The sequence below is a fragment of the Sinohyriopsis cumingii genome, unplaced genomic scaffold, assembly GCF_028554795.1.
Source record: "Sinohyriopsis cumingii isolate HCF-2022 unplaced genomic scaffold, ASM2855479v2 utg000913l, whole genome shotgun sequence".
NCBI lineage: Eukaryota > Metazoa > Mollusca > Bivalvia > Unionida > Unionidae > Sinohyriopsis > Sinohyriopsis cumingii.
The window spans coordinates 799,242-814,854 of NW_028315943.1; the positions used below are offsets into that span (position 1 = coordinate 799,242).

Consider the following 15,613-nt stretch of genomic DNA (forward strand, 5'->3'; position numbering starts at 1 on the left):
ACAATAAAACGGTTGTTTACCTTCAGTCTTCTGTTCATCTGTATGCCGTGTGCTTATATGGAATATTTTTAAAATAGTGACAATAAAACGTTGTTAACCTTCAGTCTTCTGTTCATCTGTATGCCGTGTGCTTATATGGAATATTTTTGAAATAGTGACAATAAAACGGTTGTTTACCTTCAGTCTTCTGTTCATCTGTATGCCGTGTGCTTATATGGAATATTTTTGAAATAGTGATAATAAAACGGTTGTTTACCTTCAGTCTTCTGTTCATCTGTATGCCGTGTGCTTATATGGAACATTTTTAAGTAAAGATTCTGTTGAATTCTGTCCCTTCTGTCATGCCACTGAAACTACTTGCTTTTCTGCTGTCAACTCCACCACTACCGTACTGCTATTACCACGTCCACTACCATCATAATCTTCCTGATTCTTTAAATCGATCATTGTCAATGTTTCTTGTTTATTGCTAGCTAAAGAAAATACGCATTATTATTACTGCTGCTCTTGTTTCTACTGCTACTAGCCCAATTTGTTGATTCAACATGGCCTTCTTTGATACCTCTGCACATACATTTGGGTTAACAAAAGCCTAGTACACAAATACTGATTATAACAACTAAAGAAACTGGTGATGAAGGATGATATTGTAATCGTACTAGTCTCCATTCCTAACTGATATGGGCTAGTTATATAAACTGTATGCATTCCAATGTTGCTTTCCTTTCGCTTTCTCAAACGTTAGAAAATGTTCACAATATATCACATTAGCCACTGCACAAAATCATCCTTCAACTATTTTTAGCCTAAGTCATAGCAATCCTCATAGTACACAATGAATATATTCTGTACACAATGAATATATTCTGTACACAATGAATATATTCTGTACACTCTGAATATATTCTGTACGCAAAGAAACAAAAATAAAGACTAGAAGTAAGTTGAAATAAGTTTGAATTCAAAGTACGCAGCTAATTTGAATGCAGATTTATTGTTTGCAAAACATACTTTGGAAAAATCAAATGTTTTTATGCTCTAGAGTTTAAATTTGTATTGTCCCTTATATCAAGGAATAAGACTAAACTTGAACAGCTCTATGACAAAAGTTCATCAGAGTCTATGAAAGGTGTAAACAGCCTATATGACTCAAATAAAACAGCATCCATCCCAAGAAGAGGAACTATATGTCTCAAGTAGAACAGCCTATAAGACTGTAGTGGAACAGCCTCTGTCTTAAGAACAGCATATGTCTCGTGTAGAACAGCTTTTATGCATCAAGTAGAACAACCTCTGTCTCAAGAACAGCATCTGTCTTGTGTGGAACAGCTTTCATGCATCAAGTAGAACAGCCTCTTCCTCAAACATTACAGCCTCTATGCTTCAATTAGAGCAGTCTCTGTTTCTTAAGTGGAACAACAGTGTGTCTCAAGTAGAACATTTATATGTCGCAAATAGAGCAGCCTCTTTGTCTCAAGTAGAAAAGTTGATGTGTCGTACGCATAGCATCCTAGGTATCCTACTACTGCAAATTCCCTTTATTGTGGTACACTGTGTACATTGTCTGCTATTAATCAATTTAAAATAATATTATTACAGACCCCTACTTTATCCAAACTAACTTTGCCACCATCTATTCTCAGGTTATAAGTGAAGAAAACATCTCCACCGGAAATCTCTCATATATATATATATATATATATATATATATATATATATATATATATATATATATAAGTTCAATGTTTTCAATGCATATGCAAAGTGTCGTTAGTTAAAGCAAAATAAAAACTAAAAGAAATTTGTTTGAATAACTTTAGCGTCATTAGTACATGTTACACTGAACTCACATTTTGTGTATCCTTGTGAGGTATTGCAAATGATATCATCTTTTAAATTGTTAAAAGTTAACAAATGAATGTTCATTTGATTTTCCTTTCAATTATTTCGCTTACCGATATGGAACCTCCACAGAACCAGCAAAGGGACACAAGCAGGCCTATGTAGTGATCTCACTTCCGTCCCAGTCTGAACTTGAAATGATTTTATATATGTATGTTCGTACTTTATGTGTAAGTACATTTGCAGAAAATATAATAGAATTTGGAAAAAAATTAATCTGAATTGGGCTCAACTATTTTAGAAAGGATGTATTAATCTAGAAATGGTTAACTAGTCTGGATCCCTATCGCCATGTTTACAGTTTTTCTATCCCTCAAGTCTAAATTTGATTTAAATAAATCGGGTATGTTCTTTCTTCTTCAGGCACTACATCAAATAGCTGATTGAAAGTATTAGTACTAACTAAAAGTACTCGTACCCATGATTCCATGAATATTCTTTCATGTGTGCATAGTATGTGTTATGTTTATTGTACAACCAACTTTTCAATGAATGAGAGAATATTGTTCTTCATTGTTCTGATAAATAGTATTTCATATAGATTCCCACCCCCACCCCACCCCCCCAAAAAAAACCAAAACAAAATAAACAACCCTCCCAACCCCCAACCCACAAAAAACAAACAACTTTACATCTTTGGACAATTGATCATTATTCAGGTACAATGGAATGGTAAAAATGAGAATGCTGCAGATTCATTTATATAAATACGTTTTAAATTAATTCATGAGCATTGTCGTTAGGTAATAATACATAAACAATAATATTTGACATATAGGCACAGAGAGTTGTACTTGATTGGAGGCTGATGTCTGTGTTCTGGTGACAAACTTTATCCTTCCCTCGTTGGATGGGAAAACAGACCCAGAATGACTCACGTACTGCAAGAAAACTTCACTGTCCAGAGAATCTGAAATAAATACGACTAATGAATATGTAAATTATGAAGACAATACATCAAAATAGACAAATGTATGCTTCATAGTGTGCAATAGCTGTCCAGATTATGGACACTTCTTGAAGGAACAGTTGAAATTATAAACACTTAGAGCTGACCGTATAAAAGTGACAGTCAAAATATAACACTTAAGGTTGCCTAATCAACAGGGACAGTTGGAACTACAACATATATGGCTGACCACATCAGCTGGACAGTCGAATCTAGGACACTTCAGGTTAACCACATCAAAAGAACAGTTGAAATTCTAACAAATTGGGTTGAACAATTTAAACTAAGACACTTAGGGCTGACTACATCAAAGGACAGATACAAATATAACACGTATGGCTGGCCACATCAAAGGGACAGATGTAACTATAACACTTGGGTAGACCATATGAAAGGGACACTTGAATGTTAACACTTCAGGCTGACCAAATTGGAACGTTGAAACTATAGCACTTAGGGTTGAGCATATCAAAGGGATGGTTGAAACTGTAACACTTTAGTTGATAACATCAATGTGCCGTTAAAATGATATCACTTCGGTCTGACCACATCAGCGGGACAGTTAAAGCTATAACACGTTAGTTGATAACATCAATGCGCCGTTAAAATTATATCACTTCGGTCTGACCACATCAATGGGACAGTTAAAGCTATAACACTTTAGGCTAGCCACATCAGTCGACAGTTGAAACTTAAATATTTCAGGCTAACACATGAACAGGAGAGTTGAGTTGAAACTGGATCACTTGGGTTGACCACATAAAAGTAACAGATGAATCTAACACTCTGGAAAGTGTACATGAATGGAACACTTGAAACAATACCATTTCAGACTGGCCACATTAATGGGATGGTAGCAAGTATGACTCTTAAGACTGACCACATGAACCAGACATTTGAAACTATAACTTTTACGGCTGTCCCACATCAAAAGGACAGTTGAAACAATAAAAAATAGGGCTGACTGCCTCAAATGGATAGCTCAGACTATAACACTTAGGGTTGACAACACATATGGCACACCTGAACCTATCACACTTACGGTTGGTAACATCAATGAGAAACTTAAAACTAAAACACTTAAGTCTGACCACATCAATGGAACACTTGAATATATAACACTTATATTTTACCACATCAAAGGGACACTTAAAATGTAATACTTAATTTCACCACATCAATGGGACACTTGAATATATAACACTTATATCTTACCACATCAAATGGACACTTAAAATGTAATACTTAGTTTCACCACATCAATGGGACACTTAAATATATAACACTTATATCTTACCACATCAAATGGACACTTAAAATGTAATACTTAGTTTCACAACATCAATGGGACACTTGAAACTGTAGCACTTAGGGCTTACCGAATCAGTGGAACACTTGAAAGAATTACATTACGTCTTCCCACATCAAAGGAACACTTGAAACTAAACATTTCGGGCTGACTAACACTTAATGCTAATATATTTGCTATAATTCTGATAATTCATACTATTTTGTCTCTGACCAATAAAGTTAGTAGTTCTGATAGTAGTTCTGATAACCAGCTAAGTCTTAGTCTTTTTATTATAAAGTAGCAAATTTTCGCAAGTTATTACTTAATAAAGTAATAACATGAGTCTTACCTTTTTCAAAGCGCTTACAAAAAGAGGTAAATATATATGAATGTGTTTAACCCCACACTTCTGATGACACCACCAGAAAGTGATACAATCACATTTTTGTGTCTAATGCAGATGCGACAAAACACACGACTCACTTAAAGGGATATGTTGAATCATTTCCTGCTTAATTATAGTGTAGCCGTCACCACCGTCGATGACGAAATCGGGCAGAAGAATTTTGTACACTGTGTTGTCATCCAAAAGACTGTATGATGGCGCTTTGCAGACATGACACCTCACCTCTACCGACACCACTCTGTGACCTTTAGGACTTCCAAGGTCATAAGCAACATTTAGACCTGGAAAGAATGGCATACTTTATTTTACAATACTTAACACAATTTACAGCTGCTCCTAATTGAGGTATTATTTTGCATTGCAGTAATTGGGGTGAAATGCGCGGATAAAATTGAAACGATCTGTATCAAAATATCAAACTCTGACTCAACTCTATAAAATCTATACTGATTGACATAGAAGTTATAATATTTATATTCCTTCAGCAATGAACGCTATCTGACATATAAACTAAACTATGATTAAAGATGTGCATTAATGAAATTCATCACTATGATGACATGTGTACAAGGTTGTTTAGAAACGTTTTATTTGATATTCAACACCAAAATATTGTTGTGCATTTCATTTAATAAATATTGAAGGTGGCCTCGTCAAAGTTAATGGCAGATATATTCAGGGGTACTTAATCAAGGATAAATGTATGGCAGTCTTCAATATTAATAAAGAGACCTAAAATATGAATGAGTCAGAAATGAGAATGTGAGCTTGGTGAAAACAGAACAGATTGTATTCAACGGTTAATACAAACATTAGAGGAGATCTCAAATCGTAATGCTTTAAACGTTTATCATATAAAACAATATGAAATGGGTCTAGAAACGTATAATGATGACGTTCTATAACAAATTAGGATTCCTTAGAAGTAAAAGAACTTAAAGAAGACCACAAATACCTGACATCTGAAGAAAAGCTCCAGGCCGGTTTTGGGGATCGTAATTTTCAACTGCATGCTCAAGCATTTTCCGCAGAGTGATGCCCCGTATTTGGATCAAGTCGACGTTATTTCCAAAAGGAAAAACAGTTAAAACATTACCCATGGTAATATTTCCTGCAAATTGGAGAACAGTCCATTATCTGTATTATGGACACAAATTTGGTCACAAAAATCCCCTTTGAATGGATTGTACCCTTCTTTCAGAGGTTAATATTTACATGGTAGTATAAAAATGATACAAATGCTGACCTCGGCTAGCGTGGGTACGTGGGAAAGCCTGCCAGTAGCTTCTCGTGGGTCGGTGGTTCTTTCCTGGGTTTTCCAGGGTTCTTCCTCCACCAGTTATACTGGCCGCCATATATGGCCTATCTTGTGCTGAAAAATGGCGTTAAACCCTAGAACAACAACAATAACAAATGCTGACCTTTATGAACAGGTATTCGTTATATATCGATGTTCCCTCTGGGGCAGGTTTGTTTAGTTTCATTATCAGTTGTGCGAAAGAATGAAAATTTAAGGAAACTAATAGCCTGAGATGCATCATTGATTATACGATTTTACCAAGAGAAACTATTAATAACTTCAATATGTATCTATCTATCTATCAATCTATATATCTATATATCTATCAATTTATATATCTAACCTTTCTCTAATGCGTTAAGCATCATTCTTCATACACTATCATTATGTCATATTACAAATGCTATTTGTGGATTGAAATTACATTGAATGACTTTAGAACATGTAGTCCGAAATAAAAATGATGACTCATAATTTTAATATCTCAGCTAATAATAACACAATATTAAAACTATATCAGTGATGTCTCGACGGGCGATTTCAATTATTGTTGAAGTTTAAAATCAACATTTTTGTACGCCTATTGAATTCACGTGTTTACATGAAAAATAATACCATCGTCGCACAGAAAAATCATCTGCACCCAAATACACCTTGCATCAATTATCTCACAAAACATAGAAAATGGAATTACTGTTGCAAAAGTGTGATGAATAAATCTACAATCATCAGTTAGAATTATTGGCTTGGGGATATCCTGGCAGATTTCATATGAATCAGCAAATAATAGTTTCTGGGGAAGTCAGGGATAGATCTTTGAAAATATTTGCGCCAATCTGGCTTGTCACTGAAATGCAGATCAAACGTTTTCAAAATAAAATAGTTAGAGAACTTTAAAAACAGTTCATTGTGTATTTATACTTATATTTAAGCAACTAAGTGACAACAATCTTTGTCAGGTTTAGATGAGGGTACAACTTGCACATGTAAATTCAGTAAACGTTTTACCTGGTTCAATGGAGGCCCTAATTCCCCCAGAATTCACCAAAGCAATCGAGGCAGCCGCCCATGTATCATTTGCTTTCAGATAGTCTAGATGATAACTGATCATTGCATCCGTGTACAGATTACCTGTGTGATAATTAAATTAGTATATTTATTATTTTGTTTTCATACTTGACAATTAATAATTGAATGTTCTTGTAATGATGTTATTCATTTAAATCTTTAAGAGAGGACTCCATAAAAATATAGAAAATGTCACCGGTCACTATATACATTCATGTTAATTTTATATTGAGCAATATCGTGTATATAGCCCTTCGTTTAGAGGCCATACTATTCTGCATCATTGTAGCACATATTTACCGTTTCATTCACCTCTCGAACAACCACCCTTTCAATTAACTATTTGTTGTTACGGCGGACATACCTTAAACTTGGTCTTGTTGTAGGAGACCAAAGTACAACCAACAGCTGAAATGGTAAAATGGTACAAATGGTATATACTAACATATCAGTGTCCGATAAATAAGAGCGGATATAGTGACGTTGGAGTGGATTCATTGTTCTTTTGTTGTTTGGTTTGTTTTTTCTTGGTGTTTTCTTTTTCTCTGCTGGCTAGGTTGCCAAATAAATGCACCTCAAGTTTAGAACTTGAGAGTCAAATCAAGAGTCTGTACGATCATTGTTATGAGGTTTTGTCCCTAACATGGCTGATTTTCAAACACACATTATATTTCATATTTTCTTCTTCCTTCCTCCTTCGTTTACTTCTTGCTTTCTCCTTTCTCCTTTCCTCCTCCTGCCTTCCACTGTTGACTTCATATTCCTTTCCTTTCCTTCAACTAAAGTACCCACCTGGTGCGTGCACCCTGGAGGTTTTTTTTGGAGCTTTTAGTTTCCAATCCTACTTCCCTTTTGCGAGATACGTCACTGCACATTTCGGGTTGGCCTTTCTTTAGAATACAGTTAATCACACAATTCCTTTTCCTAAGATACTGGAATCTGAGACAGACTCACGTGTCTGTACTCTTCCGAAATTCTAGGCACACTGATATCTTACTATTATAGTCACATATTACCTATTGGCATGCGCGACTCGTTCTTTTACATGCGTTTGCGTGCTACTTAATATGCATGATTCTTCGCCATTACCATGCCGCAAGATCAAGCCACGGGAAACAAGGACGCCCTAATATCAACATTTGTCCTCGACCTTTGAAGGCCCTCACCATCCATACAAACAGGTCTCGTTTCCTTACTTCATTTATTACACTTTCTTGCCCAGTTTCCTATTTTATCGAACTGCAACTAACTTACCACCAAACATGTGGTAGTCGCATTCGTTTCGAATGCTCCTGAGTTGTGAAATTTTCTACTATGCAATAGTTTATTAATTTTCGTGTACTATGCGTACATTTATTTTCTAAACGTTTCGAGATATCATTTTGGCTTAAGTAGCTATACATTGTTTGGTAGCCGTATATAATTCGGGTGCTTGAAACGGTGATTTGGTAAGGTGATCAGCCAAAATCTTTACCAGGCAAAGCACGTTGTTGTTGGTCTAAAGCGGGCTTTCTTGGGTCAGAATAAAAGCCCTATGTGATAATCATGTGTGTGTGCTTTGGTGTGGTTTTTTTTAGGGTGTGTGTGTAGGTGCCATGTATGCTATACTGTAAGTTATAGATGTACAGTGTTATATATATATATATATATATATATATATATATATATATATATATATATATATATATATATATATATATATATATATATATATATATATATTCCTTTCTCTAAGTTTGGCGTGGCAATTTCATTTCAGTTATTATTTTGCTTTCCCATATGATTTTCTATCTTCTGCTTCTCTTTAGCACCGCATTTTGAGCCGAGTGTGCACAATTGTTATTGTTGTTTGTCATTCTTCTTCTGTTCCTTATATTGGTTCTTTCTGGTACTTTTCCCCTTGTCCTGTTGAATTCCTGTCCCGGTCTTCTTTATATCTACCAAGTGTTTCCCTTGTTCTGTGCTGTTTTTATCTTCTGCTTGAGTCCTGCTCTTCTTTATTTCTCTTCTGTATCGCCATGTTGGTCTCTTTTGCCTGAATTTCAGCTGTTATACATCTTAATCTGATTGAACATTTTGTTGGTTTGCTTCCAGTATGCAAATGTTTGTTTTTACATTATTTATTGTTGTGTTAAATAACGGAGCTTTCATTACTTGAGTGAATTTGTTATCGTTTAATAGTTATGGCCTTAGTTTACGATGTTTGTGTTGTTCTTGTTTTATTATTATTATTATTATTATTATTGCTGTTTTGATGTACCACATATGGCGTTTATGTTGTTACAAATGATATCAGTTACTTCAATGACGCTGCAGGCAAAGTTTTAGCCATATGTTTGTTGATGTAGTTTTTCGCTTTTGCGTCTGCTTTTTCATTGCAAGGAATTCTGTATGTGCGAGGTGATCCATATGAATTCAACTTGTTTGTTAGTTTGCTTTATTTGTCTGAGTAATTATCTTGCACGATTAACCATATTAGATCTACTAATTAGATTGGTCGGATGCCAATAATGTGTGGACACTGCGAATTACTCAAAAGTATCGTTTTAGTTGTGGATTTGATGTAAGTTAGTGCCACTAATACTGCCATGAATTTTACAGTGTCGATCGCACACTCGTCCGAAATTCTGTTTTCAGAACGAGATACCTAGTTTTGGAATGACTACTCCTGCTGTTTTTTATTAGGGCTTTTTGTTTTTGATCCGTCTGTGAAGATGTGGATATAGGCTTCGTAATATGTATCTAGGTAAGTTAATAGTGTTGCCTTAATACTATTGGCTTGTCCTGTTTCCTCCCTAATTCTCGAAATATAAAATCGATTTGTGTTGTGGGCCATGTCCACTCAGGGTCTGGGTAGTAAATTATCTGTTCCGGGTTAATATATGTGATTTGTAAGTCTCTTTTTAGATCTGCCATTATTTTTCCGCTTGGTATAATTGTTATTTTTACTAATTGCGCAGAATGGTTTATCACACTTTGCGAGAGCTTGACGTTGTATATTCATATGCAGGTAATGTACAGTAGCATCATCTCCATACACCGTAGTTCTAGCTGAGGATCTCCGGTTGTTATCTGGAATTCTTGTGTGGGTGGATTAAGGGAAGAGTTTTAAAAAAAAACATTAAAGTGTACTAGTGTTATATGTATTGAGGGTGTCAGCTGTGCGGACTGGAAGCTCGAAATTTGTTAATGCACATCGGCAGGATCGTGATAATGTACTTTGACAGTAAAGCTTTAAGAAATGTTGGCAGTCGGAAAATCCTCCATCAGTGTTCCCACCCCCCACCCCCACCCCCACCCCGTAAACAGTTTTGTCTGAAACTGCTAACATTTATCACGAAAATATTTCCGAAGTATTTCCAAAGTATTTTTAGATATGCAAGTTTTCACTATCAGCGGAAATGCACACGAACCATATGACGAAGCTCACGAATTCTAGACAAATGCATGCTTGTAATATGAACGAAATATATACATAATGATACGTACCTAGATTGCACTCCCGAATCCTGCACCAATACGTTTCACCCTCCAGAAGGACAGCCGTGTGACCAACAATTTCGTGCTTTTGGGCTTCTATGGGTTTCTGGAATTCCTTCACTTCAGCTAATGTCTCATTGTCTGCAAACGAAAAACAACCAAAAAAGACTCATAAATTCAAAGAATAAAGTGTGCGAAACATACGTTAAGATAATTGCATCACAACGTACACTGTAATAAATATAGACGGCACTTGGAATATCTCAAATACTTCTAGTACATTTAGGTCCAATGCTGTCTGTAACCAAAGTGGTTCATCGTTTATTGTCTATTGAAAATACGTCAGTGGCTACTAAGCATTGCTTATGTATATATATGTTTGGTCGATATAAAAAAATATGTATATATATATATATATATATATATATATATTGTCACAAAATTTTATAATCCTTTTATTTATTAAATACATGTAATCCGGTTTTGTTTTATATGTACATCGATACCAGAGGGTGATTTATCTACATTGTATAAGAGCAGGGAGGTTGAACAGACCACTTGCTGTTAATTCCATTTATGAAAATTAAAGCTTCCTACAAAAATGAAAAATATAAGGACAATAACGCCAAATCGAAGCCTCTAACTAAAACTGAGAGTTTCTCTAATTGTGTCAGCTCATTTTTTTACTTCATTTTCGTCGTTCGTGTTTTCAAATTTGTGTGCGTGATTTTGTTTGCATTTCGGACACTCTTTTGTGTTCGCACTCTCCCTACTACTATCTTTTTATGCAAAGATTTTATCAAGACCTATACGATATCATGACCGAGGATCACATAATAATATACTTCGAGATTATTAATAAATTCATCGAGGTCATCTACAGATGGGGCTTCATCATTATCGGTGATAAAATCAATAATACCATAACCATCCTCGTCCAATAATTTTGAATTTTCATTAAAATCTTTAAGAACATCGTAACATCGCTGATCATCAACAGGTGGTGCCACTAAATATAACTTATCCCACATGAGCCATCTCATTATCAGATTAAGTAACAATTGCGTCTGACCAGACCCAGATGGATCTATGATAACTATTCTGATAGAATTTGGTAGTGCTGGATGATGTTTGACTGGCTCTTGCTTTCGTGTGGCTGAGAAATGAATGATACCCATGTTGGAGTATTATAATAAATAATATGGATTTATATTGTGTTCAATACAGAGCATCACTACCACCGGTGGAATCACAACAATAACAACGGAAAATAAAAAAACGTGCACTTACACGCAGTGTGTGAAATGTGTTACAAGCAAATACAAATGTATTTCGTCTCATATGAAGACAGGTGGTGATATCGCCGCTTCATTAGGAAAATTACAAGGAGTTCCATGGGCTAAATACCCATGAGAAAAAAAAAACACCTTCCTAAATATAATTATTGTGGTCCTGGAACCCGACTTGATATCCGACTTGACGATGTGATGTGATGTGATTTGGATTTTTAACGTAGCTTTAACAATTTTTCAGTCATATCGCTATGATGTCTGCAATGTGGCAGTTTATAGTGATGTCTAGCAGTGGGTCATCATGCCGCAGACATGTAGCACGATGTCCCACCCAGTCACATTATCCTGACACCAGGCCAACCAGTCCTAACACTAGCGACTTGACGAGCGAGATCAGCCAAGACCTGGAGAGTATCCAATAAATGTGATTGATCAAGCGTGCCATATTCATGATGTGGCGTATAAAAATAAGGATTTACAACAATGAAATATTGCAAATGTGAAGTTGATTCACTTATTAAATTTCATAAAATATAAACAAATCTCTCTGAGGAAATCTTGCTAGCGTCCTAGTAAGATCTGCAATGAAAGGTAATGGCCGGTCATTAATCAACCGATATTATTATTATTATTATTATTATTATTATTATTATTATTATTATAATAATGGAATCGATTTATTATAGCCCAAGAGGATATTGGAGGGGCAGAGCAGTGATTAGTAAACTCTCTGATGCAGAAAATATCACACGTTTTGTTGCTGAAAATTGGTTAGCACGACAGGAAATATGGCAAAATTATCTACCACCACCTAAACAAATTCAGTATGCACATTTTGATGTCAGCACTCCAAATAAGGTTCGTCAAGCAGATATTTTGTTTGTACCTCATGATGCTGTTAAAACTGGTAGAGGTCAATCACGTACATACAAATAAGCGTTGACTGTCGGTAACCTTGCAAGTAAGTAGAAAGAAGCAGAACCACGATCAACTAAAGCAGCAACTGGCGTTGCATCTGCGTTGGAACGAATTCATCAACAAGGACCCTTGCAATGGCCACATTTACAACAGGTTGATCCTGTCAAGGAATTTCTTGGTGCAGTATCATCTCCAATGAAAAAATATAACGTCAAAATCAGACGAGGACATACCGTAATTCATCGTGATCAGGTAATTGTTGAACGATTTAATCAAACACTTGCTGAAAGATTGTTTAAATATCAATATGCAAAGGAAATAATTCAGAAAGACAAGAGATCTCGTTAATGGGTTGCAAGACTACCAAGTGTGAATAGCTGCGTTAAATAATAAAATTACTCGATTTCTATGAAACCTACCAATGCTATCACAACAACATATACTAATACAACGACATGACTTTTCAAAACAACCAATACTAGGCAATGTGGCTGTGAGGTATTTGTTATTTCTATGAACCTGGTGAAAGTGGAGGTGGTAAAAAAAAGAGCGACTAATCCAATTTGGAGTGTGACGACACATAAAGTTTCCGGCGTGGTAAGATCCACGGGTAGACCTGTAATCTACAGAATATATTCAACTGCTCCTCAACGTGGATTTGTACGTGAACAATTACAAGTAATTACTGAAGACACACAATTACCACCGCCTTCACTTTTGTGAACTAGCGCCTTGACGTCGATTAAACTCAAGACAGGTCAGCATCACATTTTCGCGTGTGTGACCATGACCACTATTAATTATATATGGGGCCCCGAGTGGCCGAGTGGTCTAAAGCGCTCTCCGTTACGGATCACTGCCATTTCACCTCTGTCTGCGTAGGTTCGAGTCTCGGATTCGGCCAATGTGGGTATGTGAGAAAGCTTGCCAGTAGCTTCTCGAGGGTCGGTGGTTCTTTCCGAGGATTTCCTGGGTTCTTCCTCCACCATTAATACTGGCCGCCATGTATAGCCTATCTTGTGCTGAAAATGGCGTTAAAACATACAACAACAACAACAATTATATATACGGTAAACTGTAATATTACTGTGTTGCAGATCGCACAATAATTATTCTGTCGTTGTTTTAGCGGCATTATAAATTCAGAGTCGAGATAAAAGTCGTGCTTTTTTATGACAGTGTTTATAACTATTGTGTTTCTTACTATATCATCGCTATTGCTTTTCTGACTTTTATTTTCTGTGAAGTCTATAATAATATACCGCAGCTGAGAGGATCATATACCAATAGCGACGATGATACAGTCTCCTGAATATATTCACAATTATCATTTTCACACTTGACAACAGATGTTACATCATAACCGTGTAGTTGTTCTTTTCTCAATCTCCAACCATCCCATAACGATTCAGTGCCGATATTTAATTGTTTTAACAAATCTGCACTATTTTTTAATGATATAAAATGAATCCGTCGCTACTTTAACGGTTACTTTAGGGAATCTGTTCACTATCGACGATAGATTTATTGAAACCTACGCGAGCATCGAAGATCTTAAATGAGTATACTGTGGTGAGTCGTCATCACTGTAACTCACAATTGTACCTAATTTAGTTCCATCTGACAAAAAAGTTGTTTCTCGGCTGATACATGTATTTTTATTTAGTGCATTGGCGAAGATAAAATCTAATTCAGCATCGTCAATAACTAACCTACAACAGCTTTGTTTATGATTATGTGAACCACCTTGCGTAAACTTTCCAATTATCCTTCCACCGAGATCCTTTGCTTGTTTATTTTCATGATCAATATTATCTTCATCCTCAAATGGATCCAAAGATTGTTTTCTTTCTTCTGGTAAATAAACCTGTTTTTGTGGACGATACGACATTAATATTTCACTCACTGTTAACTATAATAGAGTTCCTGAATCAAGCATGTATCGTAACAATACTGTTGGTGCCAACATTCTTTCTGAAAAATGTATGCCAAACCAGACATAACAAATCGGATGGAGATTTTCAGTAAACTTAAATGATGCAATTTGTGCAAAACCCGTTACGTCAAAATCTAGTAGAGGTCCATTTACAGAAACTCGAATCTCTTCATGGGTTGGCTGACCGAATCTCTTAAAATATTCCGAACATTCTCCCGTTCCAAAAAAAAATATATAACACGCTGCTATATCAAATGACATCATATTTATGTAATCGTATTTGGTATTCCATACTCCACCACGTCCATGTTCGACACAACTTGATATCACATCATCGAGAAAATCAGACCAAGTCGGCTTCCACGTACTTTTCTCTCTGGCGAAATGAGCCGCGACTGATGGAATAGTAAAACCATTACTGAGTAAATGTTCATAGTCGCTGGTATATTTTAACACAAGGTCTTTCTTTTCTTTTTCTGTACGAAGAAATTCTGTTCGATAAATCTCACCATTAGGTCTTACAAACTGTTCAAATCGGCTTTTTTCCTTCAATACAAAGACTTCCATCATGCCTTATCAGATCACTAACAACTATAGATCTTTGAAACAACCATGCAGATACAGGATCACTTTTGCTAATCAGATTAATTTATTTTTTTATTCAGTTATTCTGATTATAATATATATTCTGATTCAGTCCTATAATATTATATTTAGTTCCATTTACCCCAACAAATTATAAAATCTTAATGATCATAAAATTTAATAACATTTACCCCAACATATTATAAAATCTGAAAGATTTTGCATAATTTTAAGTATCATTTACCCCATCAAATTTTGAAATGAGATCAAGGATCACAATTTTGAATACTATTTACTCCACCAAATTCAATAGTCAGTGAAGAATACGATTTTTTAAAATTTTTATTCCGAAATAATATTTATTCCGGTAATAATATTTATTCTGATAATAATATATATTCTGATAATAATATTTATTCTGATAACAATATTTATTCCGATAATAATATTTATTCTGATAATAATATATATTCCGATAATAGTATT

General features: G+C 35.2%; 1 protein-coding gene across 1 annotated transcript in view; it reads right to left on the reverse strand.

The window, feature by feature from the left end:
* Positions 1–2,535: 2,535 nt before the first annotated feature.
* LOC149773020 (snake venom 5'-nucleotidase-like) overlaps positions 2,536–15,613 on the reverse strand; it is a 37,242-nt gene continuing 24,164 nt past the window's right edge. The window contains exons 5-9 of the mRNA XM_089946879.1: positions 10,406–10,537; positions 6,857–6,979; positions 5,504–5,659; positions 4,626–4,829; positions 2,536–2,812 (exon numbers count right to left, since the gene is read on the reverse strand). Coding sequence (XP_089803005.1) covers positions 2,622–2,812; positions 4,626–4,829; positions 5,504–5,659; positions 6,857–6,979; positions 10,406–10,537 — 806 coding nt within the window. The 3' untranslated portion in view covers positions 2,536–2,621. The remainder of the gene's footprint in view (positions 2,813–4,625; positions 4,830–5,503; positions 5,660–6,856; positions 6,980–10,405; positions 10,538–15,613) is intronic.